The 19,259-nt window shown below is 38.8% G+C and overlaps 1 protein-coding gene across 2 annotated transcripts in view; it reads right to left on the bottom strand.

Moving 5' to 3' along the window:
- The window catches only part of LOC120125556, a 35,856-nt gene that overhangs the window by 11,525 nt on the left and 5,072 nt on the right, over positions 1-19,259 (bottom strand). For both annotated transcript variants that reach the window (XM_039143960.1, XM_039143961.1), the window contains 8 exons: positions 12,934-13,189; positions 12,373-12,858; positions 12,107-12,292; positions 11,703-11,990; positions 10,381-11,025; positions 9,654-10,053; positions 9,427-9,554; positions 9,047-9,217 (listed from right to left, as the gene is read on the bottom strand). In XM_039143960.1, coding sequence (XP_038999891.1) covers positions 9,047-9,217; positions 9,427-9,554; positions 9,654-10,053; positions 10,381-11,025; positions 11,703-11,990; positions 12,107-12,292; positions 12,373-12,858; positions 12,934-13,189 — 2,560 coding nt within the window. The remainder of the gene's footprint in view (positions 1-9,046; positions 9,218-9,426; positions 9,555-9,653; positions 10,054-10,380; positions 11,026-11,702; positions 11,991-12,106; positions 12,293-12,372; positions 12,859-12,933; positions 13,190-19,259) is intronic.

The raw sequence follows: 19,259 nt of genomic DNA, 5'->3' as shown, positions 1-19,259 counted from the left end.
CGAGGCTGCTGGTTTTTCGATAAAGGAATGGGACAGTTCTTGGGCGAGCAGACCATACAGGAGAATTAAAAGGTCTCTATTTAGGGAAGCTGTTGATCATGCTAGTGTTGATACTGTTTCCTCATCAGCTTTTCCTTTGTTGGTTGAGGAAGCAATTGCTACATGGGAAATTAGTAAGATGCTGGGGATATCTTTCAAGGAGGGGAAGGAAGCTTTTATACAAAAGATTGTTGAATTGGAGAAAGGGTTGTGTGGGGCTAGTTGACCTGGAGATTTGTATGTGGGAGTTCTGGGTTCTGTTTGTTTGAGTATCATGACTAAGCTAAGTATATTGTCTTGGAACGTTAGGGGTTTGGGTAAAAAAGAGAAACATAGAGTGGTGCAAAAACTTGTTTCTGTGAAAAAACCGTCGTTTCTTTTTCTTCAAGAAACAAAACTCGAAAAATTACCAATGTCGTTTTTAAGGAGGAGTGGTTTGAATGGGTTGCAGGGGTCCGTTGAGTCTCCAGCAATAGGTTCATCTGGAGGTTTGTTAAGCTGTTGGGATGACAATTTTTTTGAGATTGACGATCAGTTTATTCATAGGAGGTTTATTGCTGTTTTTGGAAGGATCAAGTCTAATCACCTTAGGTGTGGCTTCATTAACGTTTATGGCCCGTCTGTGGAAGAAGAGAAGGCTGCTTTTTTGATGAACTGGGATTGTTTTTAAACGGGTTTAGTATTCCTTTGTGCGTGGGAGGGGATTTTAATGCCTATTTGAACGAAGAGGAGAAGTTAGGCAGAGGTCATAACAGGAATTCACTGGAAACTTTTAATCATTTTATTCAGCATACGGGACTTATTGATATGCCTCTGGTTGGGGGAATTTCACGTGGAGCAGTTATCGGGATTTGCCGACGGTTGTAAGACTAGATAGGTTTCTGGTGAATTGTAATTTCTCAGCAGAATTTGCCGGTATCAACCAGTTTCTTTTGCCTAAATCTATCTCCGATCATAATGCAATTTTCCTGGAGAGTGGGGCAGATAATTGGGGTAAGAGACCCTTTAGGCTGTTCAATTATCTATTGTCTGAGGATGGTTTTGAGGAGATGGTTGTTGAGTCTGTTAAGCGGTTCAAAGAAGAGAATTCAGGAGTTGGAATTTTGAGTATGCTTAGGAATACAAAGTCTGCCATTAAGTGCTGGTCTGGAGATAGAAATCAATTTCCTCGATTGGACATCTCTATGTTAGAGGACAAAATTCATCAGATTGAAAAGGGGATGCAACATCATCCTCCTTCCAATGATGTTGTCATTTCGACAGAATTGAGACTGTTGAGAAATGAACTTTGGAGACTTCTTAGAATCGAAGAGCAAATTTGGGTTCAAAAGTCTAGAGAGAAGTGGGTCAAAGGTGGTGACCGTAATTCAAAGTTTTTTCACACATGCGCTTCCATTAGGAGGAGGCTGAACTCTATGTATGCTTTAAATGTTGATGGTGTCATCACCAAAGATCCAGGCCTTATCAAGTCTAGGGTCAGGGAGCATTTCTTTAAAGCTTTTAATTGTTGCTCAACAATGGAAGTGGAGGGTATTAACTTAGATTTCGCAAAAATTTCTCTGCAACAAAACCTATTGCTAGAGAAGGAGTTTACGGAAGATGAGATTTGGGGGACCATTAATTCTTGTGATAGTAATAAAGCCCCTGGGCCAGATGGGTTGAACATGGGTTTTTTAAGACCTTCTGGCTTAGTTTGAAAGGCGATATATTGAAATTCTTCCACAACTTCTATTTGGGTAAGGAATGGGAGCATGGTATTAACCATTCCTTCTTAACTCTCATCCCGAAAGGTTCTAACGTTGGGAGCTTAGATGATTTCAGACCTATCTCACTTGTAGGTGGGATGTATAAGATCCTATCTAAGTGCCTTGCGAGAAGATTGAGATGTTGCATCAATGATATAATCAGTGATTCTCAATTTGCTTTCATTCCTGGGAGACAAATTTTGGATTGCTCTTTTATTGCTAATGAAGGAATTGATTTATGGAGGAAGAGAGGGTTGAAGGGTTGTGTATTTAAGGTAGACTTTAAAAAGGCTTATGATTCGGTAGATTGGGACATCTTATTTAAAGTTATGGCGAAGATGGGGTTCGGTTCTAAATGGTGTAGTTGGATCCGGATGTGTGTGTCAACTGCTTCGGTGTCAGTTTTAGTTAATGGGGTTCCTACTGATGAATTTCCTATGGCTAGAGGCCTCCGGCAGGGTTGTTCCCTGTCCCCTCTGCTGTTTAACCTTGTCGGAGAACTGCTTAACCTGTTGCTTCGTAAAGCAGTATCTTCGGGCCTTTCAGTGGTCTGGTGGTTGGTAAAGACGAGGCCTCAGTCAACTTATCTCATTTGCAATTTGCTGATGACCTAATCATTTTCTGTAGTGCTTCGAAGACCCAGATTGTTAATGTTAAGAGGATCCTTCGGGTGTTCGAATTTATGACTGGTCTGGAACTGAATCTGTCTAAGAGCAGATTATTTGGGATTAATATTAAGGAGGAAGAGCTTCTTCAGTGGGCTAATGCTATTGGATGTCCTGTAGGATATTTTCCTGCGGAATATTTGGGGCTGCCTCTTGGTGCGAAGAGAAACTCTATGATGTTGTGGGATCCGGTAGTTCAAAAGTTTCATTCAAAGCTAGCCGGATGGAAGGCGAAGACTCTATCAATGGCAGGGAGGTTGGTTTTACTGAAGGCAGTTTTGGGTTCCCTCCCTATCTATTTCATGTCCCTTTTCAAGATGCCTTCTTCGGTGAGTGTTAAGCTGAATTCCATCATGGCAAGATTCTTATGGGGAGGAGGAGTGGAGGCTAGGAAAATCCATTGGGTCAATTGGACAAAAGTTTGCTCTGATAAAAGTGTTGGAGGTCTTGGTGCTATGAATATAAGCCTTATGAATAGAGCTCTCTTAGGGAGATGGTCTTGGAGGTTTGCTAACGATAAAGACTCAGTGTGGAAGAAGGTTATTTGTTGTAAATATAATTTGGATCCCAGTTTACTGCTGTTTAACGAGAAACTTCCTACACATGCTTCTTGGATTTGGAAATCGGTGGTCCTCAACCATTTCAAAAATGATCAGTTTGGAGCAAAGTTTCGTAGCAACTTTAAAGTCAGTGTGGGTGATGGAGGGAGCATTAGATTTTGGTGGGATAGTTGGGCACATGACTCCCCACTTAAAGTGATTTTTCCGAGGTTGTATGAGCTGTCTATAAATAAGTATGGGAAGCTTTATGAGTTTGGGGAATTTCGATCTTCTGTTTGGTCTTGGCATGTTAATTTGAGAAGGAATTTGAGTGAATGGGAATTGGTTCAGTACTCTGATTTAATGACCCTAATCCACAATATCCCTCTTTCTCAGGAGTTATCGGATGGGTTGGTCTGGTTTGGCAATGGGGAAGGTGTCTATACTGTTAGTTCGAGTGTTAAGTCATGCAGGCCTGTTGGTATAACAGACCCCTTTTGGAATAAGTATGTTTGGAGGGGAACGGTGCCTCCTAGAGTGGAGGTCTTCTTGTGGCAGGTCGTGCACCAAAGATTGCCAGTTAAAGTTGAGCTACAGAGGAGAGGAGTTTCAACTATTGTGGATGTTGCTTGCCCTTTTTGCGGAGAGGCGGATGAAACCTCAGCACATTTATTCTTTTCTTGCTCGGTGGTGTGGTCCTTATGGAATAAATTTTTGATTTTCTGGGGAGTTTCTTCAGTTTTTCAAGACAATGCTCACAGCTTTATGGTCGCTTGGGATGAATTGGTTCCTAAGTCGAAAATTTGGTCCTTCATTCCGGGGGTGGTTTTATGGACAATGTGGAAGGGTAGGAATGCAATTGTGTTCGAGGGGGGAAAGGTAGATCAGATTGATTTATTCTTTTTGGCAAGATGTAGACTGGCTGCTTGGTTCTTAGCTTACTACAAGGCTGTATCTATCCCTAAGGACTCTCTTATTTGTGACCCTTCACTTGGGGATAGCTGCTCCTTATTAAGCTCTCCTATTATCAAAACGGTGTCCTGGTCTAAACCTCCAGAAGGATTTATTAAGCTGAATGTGGATGCGGCTGTGACTGCAGATTGGAGGAAGAGTGGTGTTGGGGGCATTCTTAGAGATCATGATGGTTCGGTGGTGGGCTCTTTTCAAGAGGCTGCTGGTCCAGGTCCTCCAGTTTTGTTAGAACTAAAGGCAATTTTGAAAGGGTTATCTTTCTTTGACTCGCTTCAGCAGCGGTTTAAGGAAAGGTTAATTGTTGAATCAGACAGTAAATTAGCAGTGGAATGGGTCAAGGACATCAACCGTTGTCCCTATGTTTACTTAGACATTGTGACAGCTATTGGTGGCAAGGTTAGTGGACTGAATAGTAGTATTAGATGGATTGCAAGGTCAGCCAATGTTGAGGCTGATAGCTTAGCTAAGGCTGGTATTGGGTAGATCTTTGGTTTTTAGTTGGGTTTCTATTAGGTTTGGGTTGCTTATTTGAATGATTGATTGTATGGGTGTTTTAAGTATCTGTAACTTGTGGTTATCAATGAATTAATGAGGCACTCTTTTCCTCCTTCCGATGATTAAGGAGCACCGTGTGATCCGTTAATCATGAAGGGGGTTTTTAAAGAGGCCTACCTTTCCTATCAAAAAAAAAGAGTTAGAATACCAGAAAAACTAAAGGGAAAAAAAGAAAAGAAACAGATAATGAAATAAGATTTATTTAATAAAACAAATGCTCAATGTCTAAATATTTGAAACAAAATACGATGATGATCATGTACCTCAAGCTTTATTTAGTTTTTTTAATCTGATGACAAAGAGAAGAAAAGGCAATTTACAAGCATAGAAATTCAAAACAACAGGACCCTTTCAACATAGGAAAATGAGTCCAGTATTCCCCTTAATTTATCATAAAATACACATGAAATTTTAACTCAGATTTCAAAATACTATCCTTTCACAATAAACATGAAACTCTAACCCAGATATATTGTCTAGTGTTAACAAAACTAGACCAGACTGGCCGGTTAAAACGGGAACCAATGGTCCACCCGGACCAGTTTATATCATTAAACCAGGAGTTTTGTCAAACCAGCAAAAAACCAGTAGAACAATTTTTTTTATAGGAATGGGAGGTCTCGTTAAAAACCTCCCACATAATTGGCTCTTAACAAGAGGCAACTAATTGAAGGAGGAAAAGAGTACCTCAATTTATTAATAAACCTGAATTACATAAGATACACATTACACTCTAACCCTGAATTACATAAGAAACACATACACTCTAACCCTCCTAGAAAAACAGAACATAACAACAATAACGACAGGAAACAGTACACCATCAACCTATCCCTTCCTTAGCTAACTTATCTGCCTCCAAATTACAGCTCCTAGGAATCCATCTAACCATAATGTCCTTGGCAGTAACTAAGGCTCCAATTTCTCCTACCATCACACTGAGAAACACAGGGGCAGAAAAAGGCCTCAAAATCCACTCCACTGCCGTTAAGCAATCACTCTCTAGAACGAGTCTACCTTTCACCGTTGAGAAGAAAGAAATAAATCAATTCCTTCTTTAATTGCTTTCAACTCAGCAAATAATGGGGGACCTGGTCCCACAGCAGTAGAAAAAGTGATCAGGATAGATCCATTCGAATCTTTCATAATTCCTCCAATTCCCCCTTTTAAGCCATCAGCCCTTACTGCCCCATCCACGTTGAATTTAAAAAAATCTGGTGGAGGAGGCAACCAGCAAAGATCCTTCTTCTTCTTAGGCGGATTAATAGCACTTCTGTCTGCAAGCATTGGATCCCCTACCAATAAGTCAGCCAGAATATTAACTTGAGGAAATTTAGCTAGAAACCATTTGGCTAGCCTAAATTTGGAAATGAAAAACAATAAAGCACAATCAAGTTTCCAGTTTTCGAACACCACTGAGTTTCTAGCCTTCCATATAGACCACAAAACAACCCCCGATATAAACTTCCAAATAGAAGACGAGGCCATTAGATAAGACCAAGAACACAGTAAAGATAAGGGATCTTTGGGCAAAACTGATGATAAATCCCATAACCTTAGAAATTCATTCCACAGCTCCACTGCAATTGGACAAGAAATGAAAAGATGTTGAATTGTTTCTTCTTCCTTAAAACATAAGGGATACTGAACATTATCCAAGGGAACCCCTCTTTTCTTCAGCTCCACTCTAACAACCACTTTATGATGAGATAACTGCCATAAAAAAGTTTGAACTCTTGGAGGGGCTAATCCTGACCACACCCAATTATTCCAATGAAAATCCCCTCCAGTTCTGCAAGAGAGAGTCAACCTACATGATTTAGCCGAGAACATACCATCTCCTTTCCCTGACAAGGCCAGAAAGTCATCATCTGACTCAATCAAATCAATATTATCAATCAAAGATATTAACGAAATCCACTGGTCCAATTCCCAATCGCTTAAGTTCCTCCTTAAATGAATATTCCAAGCCCAACCACTATTTTCATAACTACCAAATCAGCCACATTACCCCATTTATTAGTAGAAAGAGCAAAATCCTTGGGAATTGAACTTTCAGAGTTAAGTTATTTACCCAAACATCATTCCAAAAAGCAATTGACCTACCATTCCCCACTTGCAACTTCGAATTTGACCTCAAGCACTCTCCAATTGTGTCCTTTTTGTCGTAATTATTCATTATACCTCTCCAAATCCACGAGTCTTGATGAGTAACTGCGTTACATATTGAAAGAGTTAAATTACTGATATATGTTTACAACAGATCATTTTCTTCCATTGTGAATCTTTCTCGTTTGCAAACTTCCAAACCCATTTCCCGAGTAGCACTCTATTGATCAAACTCAAATCTAAAACACCCAAACCACCCTCCTCAATAGGGTGACACACCAAACCCCAATTAACCCAATGAATTCGCCGCTTTCCTGGACCTTCCCCCCACAGAAATTTAGCCATTAAAGAGTTCAGCTTTTGGTTAACCTTAGGAGGAATTTTGAAAAGAGATGGGAAGAAAATCGGCAACGATGACAGCACTGCCTTTACCAAGACCAGTCTTCCAGCCATCGAAAGTGTAGCAGCTTTCCATCCTGCTAACTTAGAATTAAAATTCTGGATTATTGGTTCCCACAACAGGTCTGAATTTTTGTTTGAACCAATCGGTAATCCAAGGTATGTCATAGGAAAAACACCCACCCCACAGCCTGCATCAGAGGCCCACTCCTTTAACGTATCAACTCCCAAATTAACACCATAAAGCTTGCTCTTGGAAAGATTAATGTTCAACCCTGACATTAGACTGAAAATCCTCAGCACTCTCCTAATGTTCAGGATCTGCATAGGAGAATCCCTGCAGAACAAAATTAAGTCATCTGCGAACTGCAAATGAGTTAAACGGAAGGTATTATCAACCCCACCAATGCTAAACCCTTCGAACAACCCACAATTCGCAGCCTTAATCAACATTAAATTCAGTAATTCCCCTACTATATTGAACAACATGGGAGACAAACTGCAGCCCTGTCTTAACCCTTTGCCCATCTAAAATTCTTCAGTAGGAGAGCCATTAAGAAGAACCGAGATAAAAGCAGATGATATGCAGCGTTCGATCCATGAAATCCACTTATCACCAAATCCCATAACTATCAATAACCTCAGTAAAATTGGCCATTCCACTGAATCATATGCTCTACGGAAATCAACCTTGAAAACTACCCCTTTCCTCCTCTTTTTCCTCCAAAAATCAATAGCTTCATTAGCAACAAAAGCACATTCAATCAGCTGCCTTCTAGGAATAAAGGCGAACTGTGATGGGCTTACAATATCTTTGATAACTGATACAAGCCTTCTGGATAAGACTTTGGAAATAATTTTATACAAGCTGCCAACAAGGCTTATTGGTCTGTAATCTTCAATACCTTCTGGATTACGAGTCTTAGGAATCAAAGTTATAAAAGCATGATTGACCCCATGCTCCCAATTCCTGCCATTGTGAAAATCCTCAACGAAATTCATAATATTATCCTTCAAATTTGGCCAGAATTTCTTGAAAACCCCCATCGTGAACCCATCCGGACCCGGTGCTTTGGAACTATCCGAATGAAAAACTGCCTCCCACACTTCCTGCTCAGAGAAATTCCTCTCAAGATCCTTCTTTTGAACATGATTCAACTTAGCAAAATTAAGATTTATTTCATCCACCTCTAGAGCTGTTTTGTCATTGTAATAAGCCTTGAAATAATATGAAATGCAGCCTCGCAACTGCACCGGGTCTGTAATAACATCGCCAGCCACCTTCAAAGCTAAAATTTGATTAATTTTATTTCTATTCAATGCACGTGAATGAAAAAATTTGGTGTTTCTATCTCCCTCAATATTCCACTTCACTCTTGATTTCTGTAACCATATACTCTCCTCCTTCCTATGCAAGTGCCACAGCTCCTTTCTCGAAGCACTAAGCTCCTCCCTTTCTTGACTAGATAACCCTCCATTCTGTAAATTTAGCTCGATGCTGTTAATTTTGGATTCCAATTCTGAAATATCCTCTGAAATCCCCCCAGAACCTGACTAATTCCTAATAGCGAGCTTAGTTCCTTTAAGAAGTGAGAACAGCCCCCTACAACCGTTATCCATCCTCAAACTTAAGAAAGAATTTTCAACCACCCCAGTAAACCAATAGAACAATTTAAAACCTTAAAATTTTGCAAATACTGGCTCTTTAAAAAATTTCTTAATAAAATATATATTTGTATTGATGAGATTTTAACCCTTAACCCTTTGACTTTATATCAAAGTAATACCATTTAGTCAAATAAATATTTTTATTAAATATTTAATACTTATTCAATGCAACCGACCTGTTCAACCAGAAATCCACAGTCTCACCAGTTTGATCTCGAGTCTGATTTTTTAAACATTGCAGATAGCAATACATCATCCTTAATATAATGCAGGCAATAAGTAAACTATATTAAGTAAATAAAGTATCCCACATTTGATATTATCAACTTATTATCTTGGGTGAACAAGGATAAACCTTGAGTGAAGAGTGATAAAGTTCCTCTTCAACATGCTTTTGTATAGTTGCTTCCCAGGAGATAGCATTAATCTCAGCTTGTTCATCGGCATTTATGTAAAAATTGATTTCTCTATCCAACAAAGTTTCTCCAGTAGGCAAACCTGAAAGCGATTGCCATCCAAGGGGACCCTGAAACAATGTGAACTTAAATGATATGGAAAAAGTAAATGCCAAAAGTGCAAGTGAATGGATGGAATTTAAAATACAAGGGATCTTAAATCTGTCAAAGGTAACATAAAATAACATTGATAGAAGCATGATAAAGCCAGAGTAACACAGCTTAGTACCCACCATCATATATTTTATTAAAAGGGAAAAAATGAGAAAAGAAAAGAGACCTGTACATAAAGCTGGATCAATCGCCGTACAGCCTTAGGGAACCAGCAAGGCAGCATTTGTAGTAGCGAAGTATCTCGTCCAGTAGAGAAGAAGATGTTGTCACGCCAATTTAAGTATTCTGTTAAAGCTGCACTCCCAAACCGAAAGCAAAGAAAATTATGCCTAAAATACTACATATTTTCTAATGGGTATGAATAAACAAGCAAAAGAAAGGTAAAATAGTAACCATTTTTTTCACCAGTGCGCAAGAAACCAAAAGATGCATCTTGTCCAAAACACCCAGATACAAGTGTGCGCCACAACGTAGGATAGTGCTGCAAAGTAGGTCTCAGATTCTCCAAAGTGCATTGGGCTGTGGAGCTGTTATGCCTGTTAACACTCCCACTAGTTAAGCAATTTTGGATTGGAGCAGAAGCATGCATTAGAGTTGCTAATGCTGCCATCTCTCCACCTCCCTCGGCGATATCATCAATAGTATGAATTATTTCATCTACTTCATGACCATGGAAGCTGCCTCCATGAATCAAATTACGAGACATTATTGAACGAGCATTTTCAAAAGATGCATCATATTCATGGCCCTTAAACCTTGATAAAAGCAACCATCTTGCCCAATGACAATCTCCCTGAACAAATGCGTCAGATAAGACAGAACATGTAAGAACATATAAAACTAGCTCATCACATATAACAGAACAATCTAGTGGAGACATTAGTAAAAAAAAAGCTGACAATATCAGAAAGCTTTAAGATAATCCACATATAAACATGATATTTCACAATGTTGAAGTTCATAAAACATTATAAAATGAGGGGTAATCACCATGAGCAAAGACAAGTCCAATTATCAAACCCAATATAATACTTAAGGCCGGTTATTAAATATCTATCAATCAAAAGAGATTAAAACTACAAAAAATCATTAACAAAGACTGACATTTTATGATACTTACTGCAGCTTCCTGTAATGAAAAAAGTGACTCGTCATTGAAAACCAACTTGTGACGATCAAGGTAAAGGTCCAGAAGATTTGGCAAGTTATTTTGTACACAGTAATGAATAAGTAATTTATCCAGAGCTTGAACAGTATCTGCACGAAAATTTCCATTCCTGCTTGAGAAATCTAGATTCGATGATCTCCCAATGGAATTATCTTCAAAAGAAACCTTAAATCTCTTCATAATGAAGCCTGATCGTGCAAGAAGAGATGCTACCTCTGCAGTGCCCTCCCAGTATTCTTTCAAAAATATCAATTTCTTTACAAGCTCCTGCTCTAACAGCATCCTTAACCACGTAGAACACATAAAAATGGAAGACAACCTAAAAATCTTAATATCTGGAACATCCATACATACAGCATCCAGTTCTTTGACAGAGTAGATATAATTGCCAAAATCAGGAAATCCACTGCACTCAATTGTTGAGGCAGGCTGGAAACCATCCAAAGCTATTTGGAGGCTTCCATTTGATAAAACAGATGTAGGAATAAGGTCCAAGAGTTTGAAGACTTCCTCCCCGTCATTATGGTATATATGATATTCCAATTGTGACTCCCATGACACATGAACACCCATTACAAAAGGTCGATCCAATACTATCTGAAAAGCAGAAGTTTAAACAAAAACATCTTTAGGTCTGCCACCCACTAAGTGTGTTAAAGCAAACATGAACTCACATGCAATAGAAAAATCAACCTTCAAAGATATTATATGTTTCAGCTTCTAAGATTTATCACACGGAAATAATTGTAAATACGATGCACTTCTTTTAAAGCAATTCTGGCCCAAATTCTAAATGCCAATATCACGCATAAAATATCATTTTCAATTTAAGTTCAGCATGCAGGCAAAACCTTTTATTGTTTCATAACGTTTCAGACACATTAAAAGCCTTTTCCATTCTAAGTGAAATGATTGGAACAACAAGGGAATCAAAATTTTATTTTAACAACATATAGTTAGCCAATTGAAAAGGATTTTAACAGCCTCCGATTGAGTCTTAGCTCAGTTTGCACCATTGTTGTTGCAACATCCAAAAGAACGTGGGTTCGAATGCATTTAAGAATGCAATATTGAAAAAAAAGATTTTAACACACATCCTTTTATCATATTCAGTCAATGGGATGAAAAGAAAATAAAGCCAAGAACTATAAACAGTAGTGACCATTGAACATGTCTTACTATGAAAATTTCATTTCTGTCCATCACATTTCAATACAATTCATACTATTTTTAAAATAAATATGCTGCAAGGAAGGCGAGAAAAAGTTGCTTACCCGATCAATGGTTGTCTGATCCCAAGCTTTGGACCACACAGCAGCAGCAGCCCAGTATCCAGCATGAACACCATCTTGATCAAGCACAGTATCAGATGAATTTTCGTTAACATTTGCCCATGCACCTAAAACAACTCCATCAATCTCACCACATTCAATTTTTAAATTGTTGAAGTCCAAGAGGCACAAATGAATCCCCTCCGGTGAGTTCAAGGTTGATGACACATGCATGCACCCTTTCATTCGATCATGAAATGTTTTCCAGAAACTACAGCTAGGATAAAGCCGCTTCCAAGAGAGAGAGAGAAATTCAGCTCCACAGAAATGTAAAGGATATATATTCAATTGCATTTACACATGCTTTAACAGAAATATAAGGTAAGTAACAGTATGCGTTCACATACCTCAATAAGTGATATTCTCTCCAATATTTTCCACTCAACTGATCCCAGGTAACCATATCTCCTCATCTCCTCAGCAATTTGCACACGGAGAGTTTTCCTCACTGTACCAAATAACAACTGCTTGAGGCAGATTTCAACGTCCTCTCCAAGCCTTTGTAATGTTGCTATAGCAAGTTCAGTTTCACCCTGTTGGCCCATGTACAGTCAATATACTGAAGATGTATGGAAAAATTCACCTTCATGCACTTTAACATTTAATACTTTACCTTCAAAAACAGGTCATAAGCAATATCTCTTCCAATGTCACTAACTTCAATGAAGGTATCACGAGGGTCTTCATCAGAGGTGAATTCGCTAGAACGATGAAGATGAAGTTGGAGAACAGCTAAAGGGAGGCGTCCAGAGAGTAAAGCATCTTTTACCACAGATTTCAAATCCAGTTTATCTATTTTCCAACGTGCAATCATCTCATTTGGATTTTCAGTAGGAAGAATTTTCCCTGAGCCCATTCCAAGTGGAATAAGAGCAGTTGCTTCACTTGACTCCTCTAAGTCCATATAAGCTTCAGCGCTTACAGATTTGTTGGCCACCAAAGCAAGCTTCTCATTATTGTTGGGTGGGAATGCCAATGCAGGAATCTGAAGCTCATGTTCATTCAATATCTCCAGTGAATCCACTGAAGGTGTTGAAAACTGAAATTCATCCTGAAGGGAAATCGGATCTACCATACTTAATGGCTCATTCCTATCCACCTGTTTCATATGGAAAATACATTACTTAAAATTCTGGGATTAGACTACAAACAGCAAAGAGTATCCAAATCATACCAATCCTTGGCCTGGCTTTTTAAGTTTTGCTCTGAGTTGATATTGCATATTACGAATAATCTCCAGAAAATGAGCCATCTCCCGAAGTCTTGAGGAAGTTCCTACTTCATTTTGTGTTTTATCAGGTAATATTGAAGGAAGAGCAAGGACACGGGACCTATCTAAGCCCTGCAACAGAAATGCATCCCTTTTAAGCTGGAGTAATCCATATTCACGGATCATTTTGGTAGCAAACCAGGTGGCTAATTTCAGTATCCTGTAACAACAGAAAATGAAATGTAAAACATATATCTAGAAGATATACATAGCAGTCTGTCTTTTTTTTGATAGGAAAAGTAGGTCTCATAAAAACCTCCTTCTTAGTAGTCCTTACCATGAGGTCAGAACCTACTAGGGGAAGGAGGAATAGAGAACCTTAATATATTGATAATGTAAAAATTACATAAAACTAAAACCACTCCTTTAAGATACATAAAACTTAAGCACACTCTTATAACGCCTTGATGAAAAACCTCCGAACCCAGTACTAAAAAAGTGACCCACTACCCAATCCCCTCCTTTGCAAGCAAATCTGCCTCGCAATTACAGCTTCTCGGAATCCACCTCACAATGACCTCATACTCAGAAACCGCATCCGCAATATCCTTGACAAAATTTAAAAGAAAAGGTGGAACTGACTCCTGATATTTCAACCACTCCACAGCTAACTTGCAATCAGATTCAATAATAAGCCTTCCCTTCAATACCCATTCTGATGACACAAAGATGTCTATTCCTCTTTTGATAGCTTTTAACTCTGCTAAAATGATAGGAGTAGGCCCTATTTTTTCTGAAAACGACATCAATTTAATCCGATTCCAATCTCTAAGAATGCCCCCAATTCCTGCTAACAACCCAACCCTACTAACTACTCCATCCACGTTAAACTTAAAAAAATCGACTGGAGGAGGACTCCAGTAAACCACAGGCCTGTTCGAATCAAGAGAAGCTGAAATATTATCAGCCAATGAAGGATCACCAATTAGAGAGTCCACTTGAATAGAGGATAAAGGATACTTAGCTAGGAACCATTTCGCAAGCCTTAACCTGACTGTGAAAAACAATGAGGATGTGTCCAGCTTGCCTCTTTCAAAAACAATTTCGTTTCTCATCTTCCAAATCGACCATAAAACAGCCCCCGGAATAAACTTCCACATATTAGAAAATGGCCTAAGAACAGACCATGAAATTAGAATTGAAGAAGGATCAGTAGGTAAGGCTAACTTGATACCCCAGTAGGCTATGATTCTGTCCCATAGTACCCAGGAAAACTGGCAGGAAATAAACAGATGCTGAACTGATTCCTCTGCTTGATTGCAAAAGGGGCATTGAGAGTCCTCCCCTAAGGGAACCCCCCTTTTCTTCAATTCCCCTCTAACCGCTACTTTATTAAGTGATACTTGCCAAAGGAAAACCTCTACTCTAGGAGGAACCAGACCTTGCCAAACACATTTGTTCCACCTAAAGTTATCCTCATCTACTGAGTAGAAAGATTTCGTGCAAGCTTTAACGGAATACAAACCCTCACCCGCACCAACCCAAAGCATACAATCCTCCAAAGATTCATTTAATTTGATAACATTGAGCTTGTCCAATAGATCAACCAGCTGAGCCACTTCCCAATCGCATAGATTCCTCCTAGTCTTAATATTCCACTCCCAACCATTCAAATCAAAACTACCAAATTCAGCAACCTTACCCCCTTGATTTGTTGACAGAGCAAAAATCCTAGGGAAAAGAACTTTCAATGGAAAATCCCCCAACCATGTATCATTCCAAAAGAAAATCAAATTGCCATTCCCAACTTGTAACCTCGCATGAGATCTAATGCATCCTCCAAAGAAATCATCCTTCATGTAGCTATTCACAATACCTCTCCAAATCCAAGAGTCCTTGTGGGAGGAGACTTTATTGACATCCATAGAAAGACAACTAACACTATGTTTAGAACATAAGAACTTTTTCCACAAAGATTCTTTTTCGTTGGCAAACTTCCACACCCACTTTCCCAATAGTGCTCTATTAATAAGCTTCAAATCAACAACTCCTAGACCACCTCCACACTTCGGTTTACAAATCTTAATCCAACTCACCCAATGCATTTTCTTCTTTTCTTCTCCTCCACCCCATAAAAAATTCGCCATCAAAGAGTTTAATTTTTGACAGATTTTAGCTGGAATCTTGAAAATAGAGAGATAAAAGATAGGTAAAGATGATAAAACCGACTTAATAAGCACCAATCTACCGGCCATAGACAAAGAAGAAGCTTTCCATCCCGCCAATTTCTTATCAAAGTTAGCTAGGACTGGCTCCCACAGTTTCTCACAGTTTCTTTTAGCCCCTAACGGAAGGCCTAAATAAACTGTCAGAAAGGAACCAATAGAGCAGCCAATGTCCATAGCCCAATTTCTCAGTGTGTCCTCCTCCACATTAATACCATACAATTTACTCTTAACTAAATTAAGATGAAGCCCCGTCATAAAACTAAAAATCATCAACACTCGTCTAACGTTTTTAATTTGAGTGATGGAGGCTTGACAAAAAATAATTAAGTCATCCGCAAACTGAAGATGGGTCAAATTGAAACTGTTTTGCACATTTCCAAAAGAAAACCCTTGAAATAATCCTAATTCCACAGCTTTATTTAACATCATATGAAGGAGTTCACCAACCACATTAAACAAAAGAGGAGAAAGACTACATCCTTGTCGCAAACCTTTAGCAATATGAAACTCTTTTGTAGGAGACCCATTCAGTAGAATAGATATAGAAGCTGTAGAAATACACTGATTTATCCAAGAACACCACCTTTCTCCGAAGCCCATCTCCTTCATAAGCCTTAACAGAATCTGCCAATCCACGGTGTCATAAGCTCTGCAAAAATCCACTTTGAAAACAACCCCCTGCAGCCCTTGTTTCCTCCAATAATCGATGCCTTCATTTGCTAAACAGGCACAATCCAACAATTGCCTCCCCGGAATAAACGCGAACTGTGTAGGGCTAACAATATCTTTAACACAAGAAGAAAGTATTTTCGAAATAACCTTAGAGAGAATCTTATACAAGCTGCCCACTAGACTAATAGGTCTATAATCTTCAATACTCTCAGGATTACCTTTCTTTGGAATCAAGGTAATAAAAACATGATTCACCCCATGAACCCACTGCTTTCCATTGTAAAAATCTGAAAAAAAACTCCATAATCTTCACCTTTAACAAATTCCAATACTTCTTGTAAAAACCCATTGTGAAACCATCCGGCCCTGGAGCTTTTGCACTATCAGAAGATGAAATTGCTTGCCACACTTCTTGCTCTGTAAACACCTCTTCTAGAGAATCACTTTGAACTTGAGACAACTGTTTAAAATCAAAATTCAAGCCCTCAACTTCCAGTGTAGTTTTTTCATTATATGCATTCTTGAAAAACTTAAACACACTGTTTTTTATCTTTTCTGGATCCGAAATAACTTTGCCTTTAAAATTGATAGAATGAATAGTGTTGAATCTATTCCTTTTCAATGCACTAAGATGAAAAAACCTTGTATTCCTGTCGCCATCTTTAATCCATCTGTTTCTAGATTTTTGAAACCAAATTCTCTCCTCGATCCTTAACAGTCTCCATAATTCCTTTTTAGACTCAATCAATTGTGCCCAATCCCTTGCAGACTGCTTTCCACCTTGACACTTTAAATCCAGACTATTAATTTTAATTTCCAGCAACGAAATTGACTCTGACAGCCCTAAATGTCCACTTCCAGACCAATTTTTGATTTCATTTTTTGCACCCTGCAGGATTCTGAAAATTCCACCACTATTGTTCTTCTTCTCTTCTACTTCCAGTGAGTCTGCAACTAAATCATCAAAACCTTGTTCTTCTAAAAGAAAATTAAAGAACCTAAAAGGTTTGGACCCCAATTTGTAGATTTATCCTCTAGCAAGACTGGATTATGGTCTGAAATAGATTTCGGTAAAATCGACTGCACAATGTTAGGGAAAATCTTAAGGAATCTTGCGCAAATAAGGAACCTGTCCAATCTCACCCATGTTGAAGATTCTCTATTACTGCACCAAGTGAAAGAACCTCCTGACATAGGCAAGTTAATGAGATTGGCATTTTGCACGAATGACCTGAAAATATCAATAGTATGCCAATTTTGTGATTTGCCTATCTTTTCTTCTGAATCAAGATACGCGTTGAAGTCTCCCCCTAAACACACTGGTAAATTTAGAGCTCTAACATACTTCAGCAACTCCCCATAAAAAACCTCCTTCTCAGCTTCGCCTGTAGGCCCATAAACATTAATAGCTACAAACTCCATAGAACCATGCTTAGATTTCCTACTAACGCCAGAAACCTACTATGTACAAACTGATCAATGACTTGAACCACGTTCTCATTCCACAATGTAATCAAGCCCCCCGATGACCCCTGTGCTGGAGAAACCAACACCCCCTTTAACAAGTTACCTCCAATCCTTCTAAAAATCGCCCCATGGCATCTTTCCAACTTAGATTCTTGAATGAAAAGAAAAACTGGTTTCGTCTTCTTGACTAACCTTGCTGCAACTACACACTTCTCCTTCCTCCCAAGACCCCTAATGTTCCACGAAATAATACTAAAATTATTCATAAAAAATAATTACTCCCCCTACACTCAGCTAAAACTGAGCAGCCTTCATCCACCCCTAACTGCATCTGTCTCTTGACCAAGACATAATAATTTATCAATAAAAGCCTCCTTCCCTTCCTTAAATGAAATACCTAACATCTCACATACTTCCCAAGTATCCACTGCTTCCTTCAGTAATTCCACAAAAGAGGAAGAAGAAGCAGTCGAAATATTAACCAAGTCAATAGCTTCAGAAATTAAGGCTCTCCTCTTCCTTCTCTTCCTTCTCTTTTCATTTCCTTTCCCTGAAGCATTCACAGAAATTGCTTCCACCCTTTCAACAACATCATTACAAATGGTAGGGATCGTAGATGTATTCTGAAGCTTATGGAGACGTGAGGAAGATTTTGTCATTTGGCAACTGCAGTGACGAAGTGTCAAAGGAGGAAGATGGTAGAAACAAAGATAAGGTAGGAGACAACAGGGAGAACTCTGCAAAAGGTTTCTGGTCAAAAGTTGACACGTGGCTTCAGAACAGTCAAGAAAGGAGGACGTTAGAAGAAGGTGGGGAACAGGATTTGGAAAATAAGTCAGACACTCTGCCCAATAGTAATGGGGTGTCAGACAAGTTTGAATTTGAATTAAATCCCAGGGGGAGTTTGCAGGCCTTGGGCTGAGAGAGGTTGCGGTCCAGAGTTCAGCCCATTCGGAGTCTAATTGGGAGTCTTATTCTCCTGTTACTAAAATTATTCCAGCTGGCCCTGCTGTGAAGTTGAATTGGGCTAGGCTAGCAAACAAGAATAAGGAGCAGAATCTGTCTGAATTTTTTGCAGAAGAAAGAAGTGTATCAATAGAAGAAGGAAAAAATGGGGATCTGGAAGATGAAGATATTATGCTAGGTTTGTCAATTAGGAGTGCTCCTGTTGGCAGAAGGGGAAGAGGACGCTATGCTCGAGTTTATAAAAGGTCAAGAGATAGAAGAATATGGTTGTGTCTAGCTATTGAAGATGATGTCTTCTGTCCCATGGCTTCTCCGAAGCTTAAGCAGAACAATTCTGTTCCTAGAAGTATAAAACATAGCAGTCTGTCTCATCCATAGAAAATACATATTATTATAATTAAAACAACCAACTATACCAAACCCACATCGAAAATCATATAAGTCTTGACCGAAACCTGGCATAAATTTATGGCTCATGCGAACCAAGGAAAGACACTGGCTGATATGTGAAGTCAACCAAAATGTCCTAATCAGGGAACCTATTCATATGTGCAACAAGAAAGTCAAAGAAGTTTTAAGGTACACAGTTTCAGTTACAAGGCAGGGCTAGTTGCCAACTCCTTTCGTGAGCAGCTGAAACTTTGTAACCGTGGTTCATTAGACACGGATCATTTACACCCTGATTATTGTAGGAAGCCAATACATACTGAGGAGACATGTTAAGAACTAAAAGAATTGGCAAAGCAAGGTTAAGAATAAATTCCAGGCTTACCAACATAAAATTTAAGAGTTAGGAATGCAGCTCAAGAAGATAAAAGAAGATAGCAATAATGGCCAGCTAATATGTTAACCTGTGCGGAAGCTAAAGATAGGTTTCTTTGGAATTAAATGCAAATGATTGGGGTATTATAGACATTCTAATATAAAAGAAAGTTTAGCCTTTTCCTTTTCCTTTTC

This window comes from Hibiscus syriacus, unplaced genomic scaffold (assembly GCF_006381635.1).
Source record: "Hibiscus syriacus cultivar Baekdansim isolate YM2019G1 unplaced genomic scaffold, ASM638163v2 tig00110432_pilon, whole genome shotgun sequence".
In the NCBI taxonomy this organism is placed as follows: Eukaryota; Viridiplantae; Streptophyta; class Magnoliopsida; order Malvales; family Malvaceae; genus Hibiscus; species Hibiscus syriacus.
Note: the sequence above shows the minus strand (reverse complement) of the source record. Positions and strands in the feature narration are given on the sequence as shown.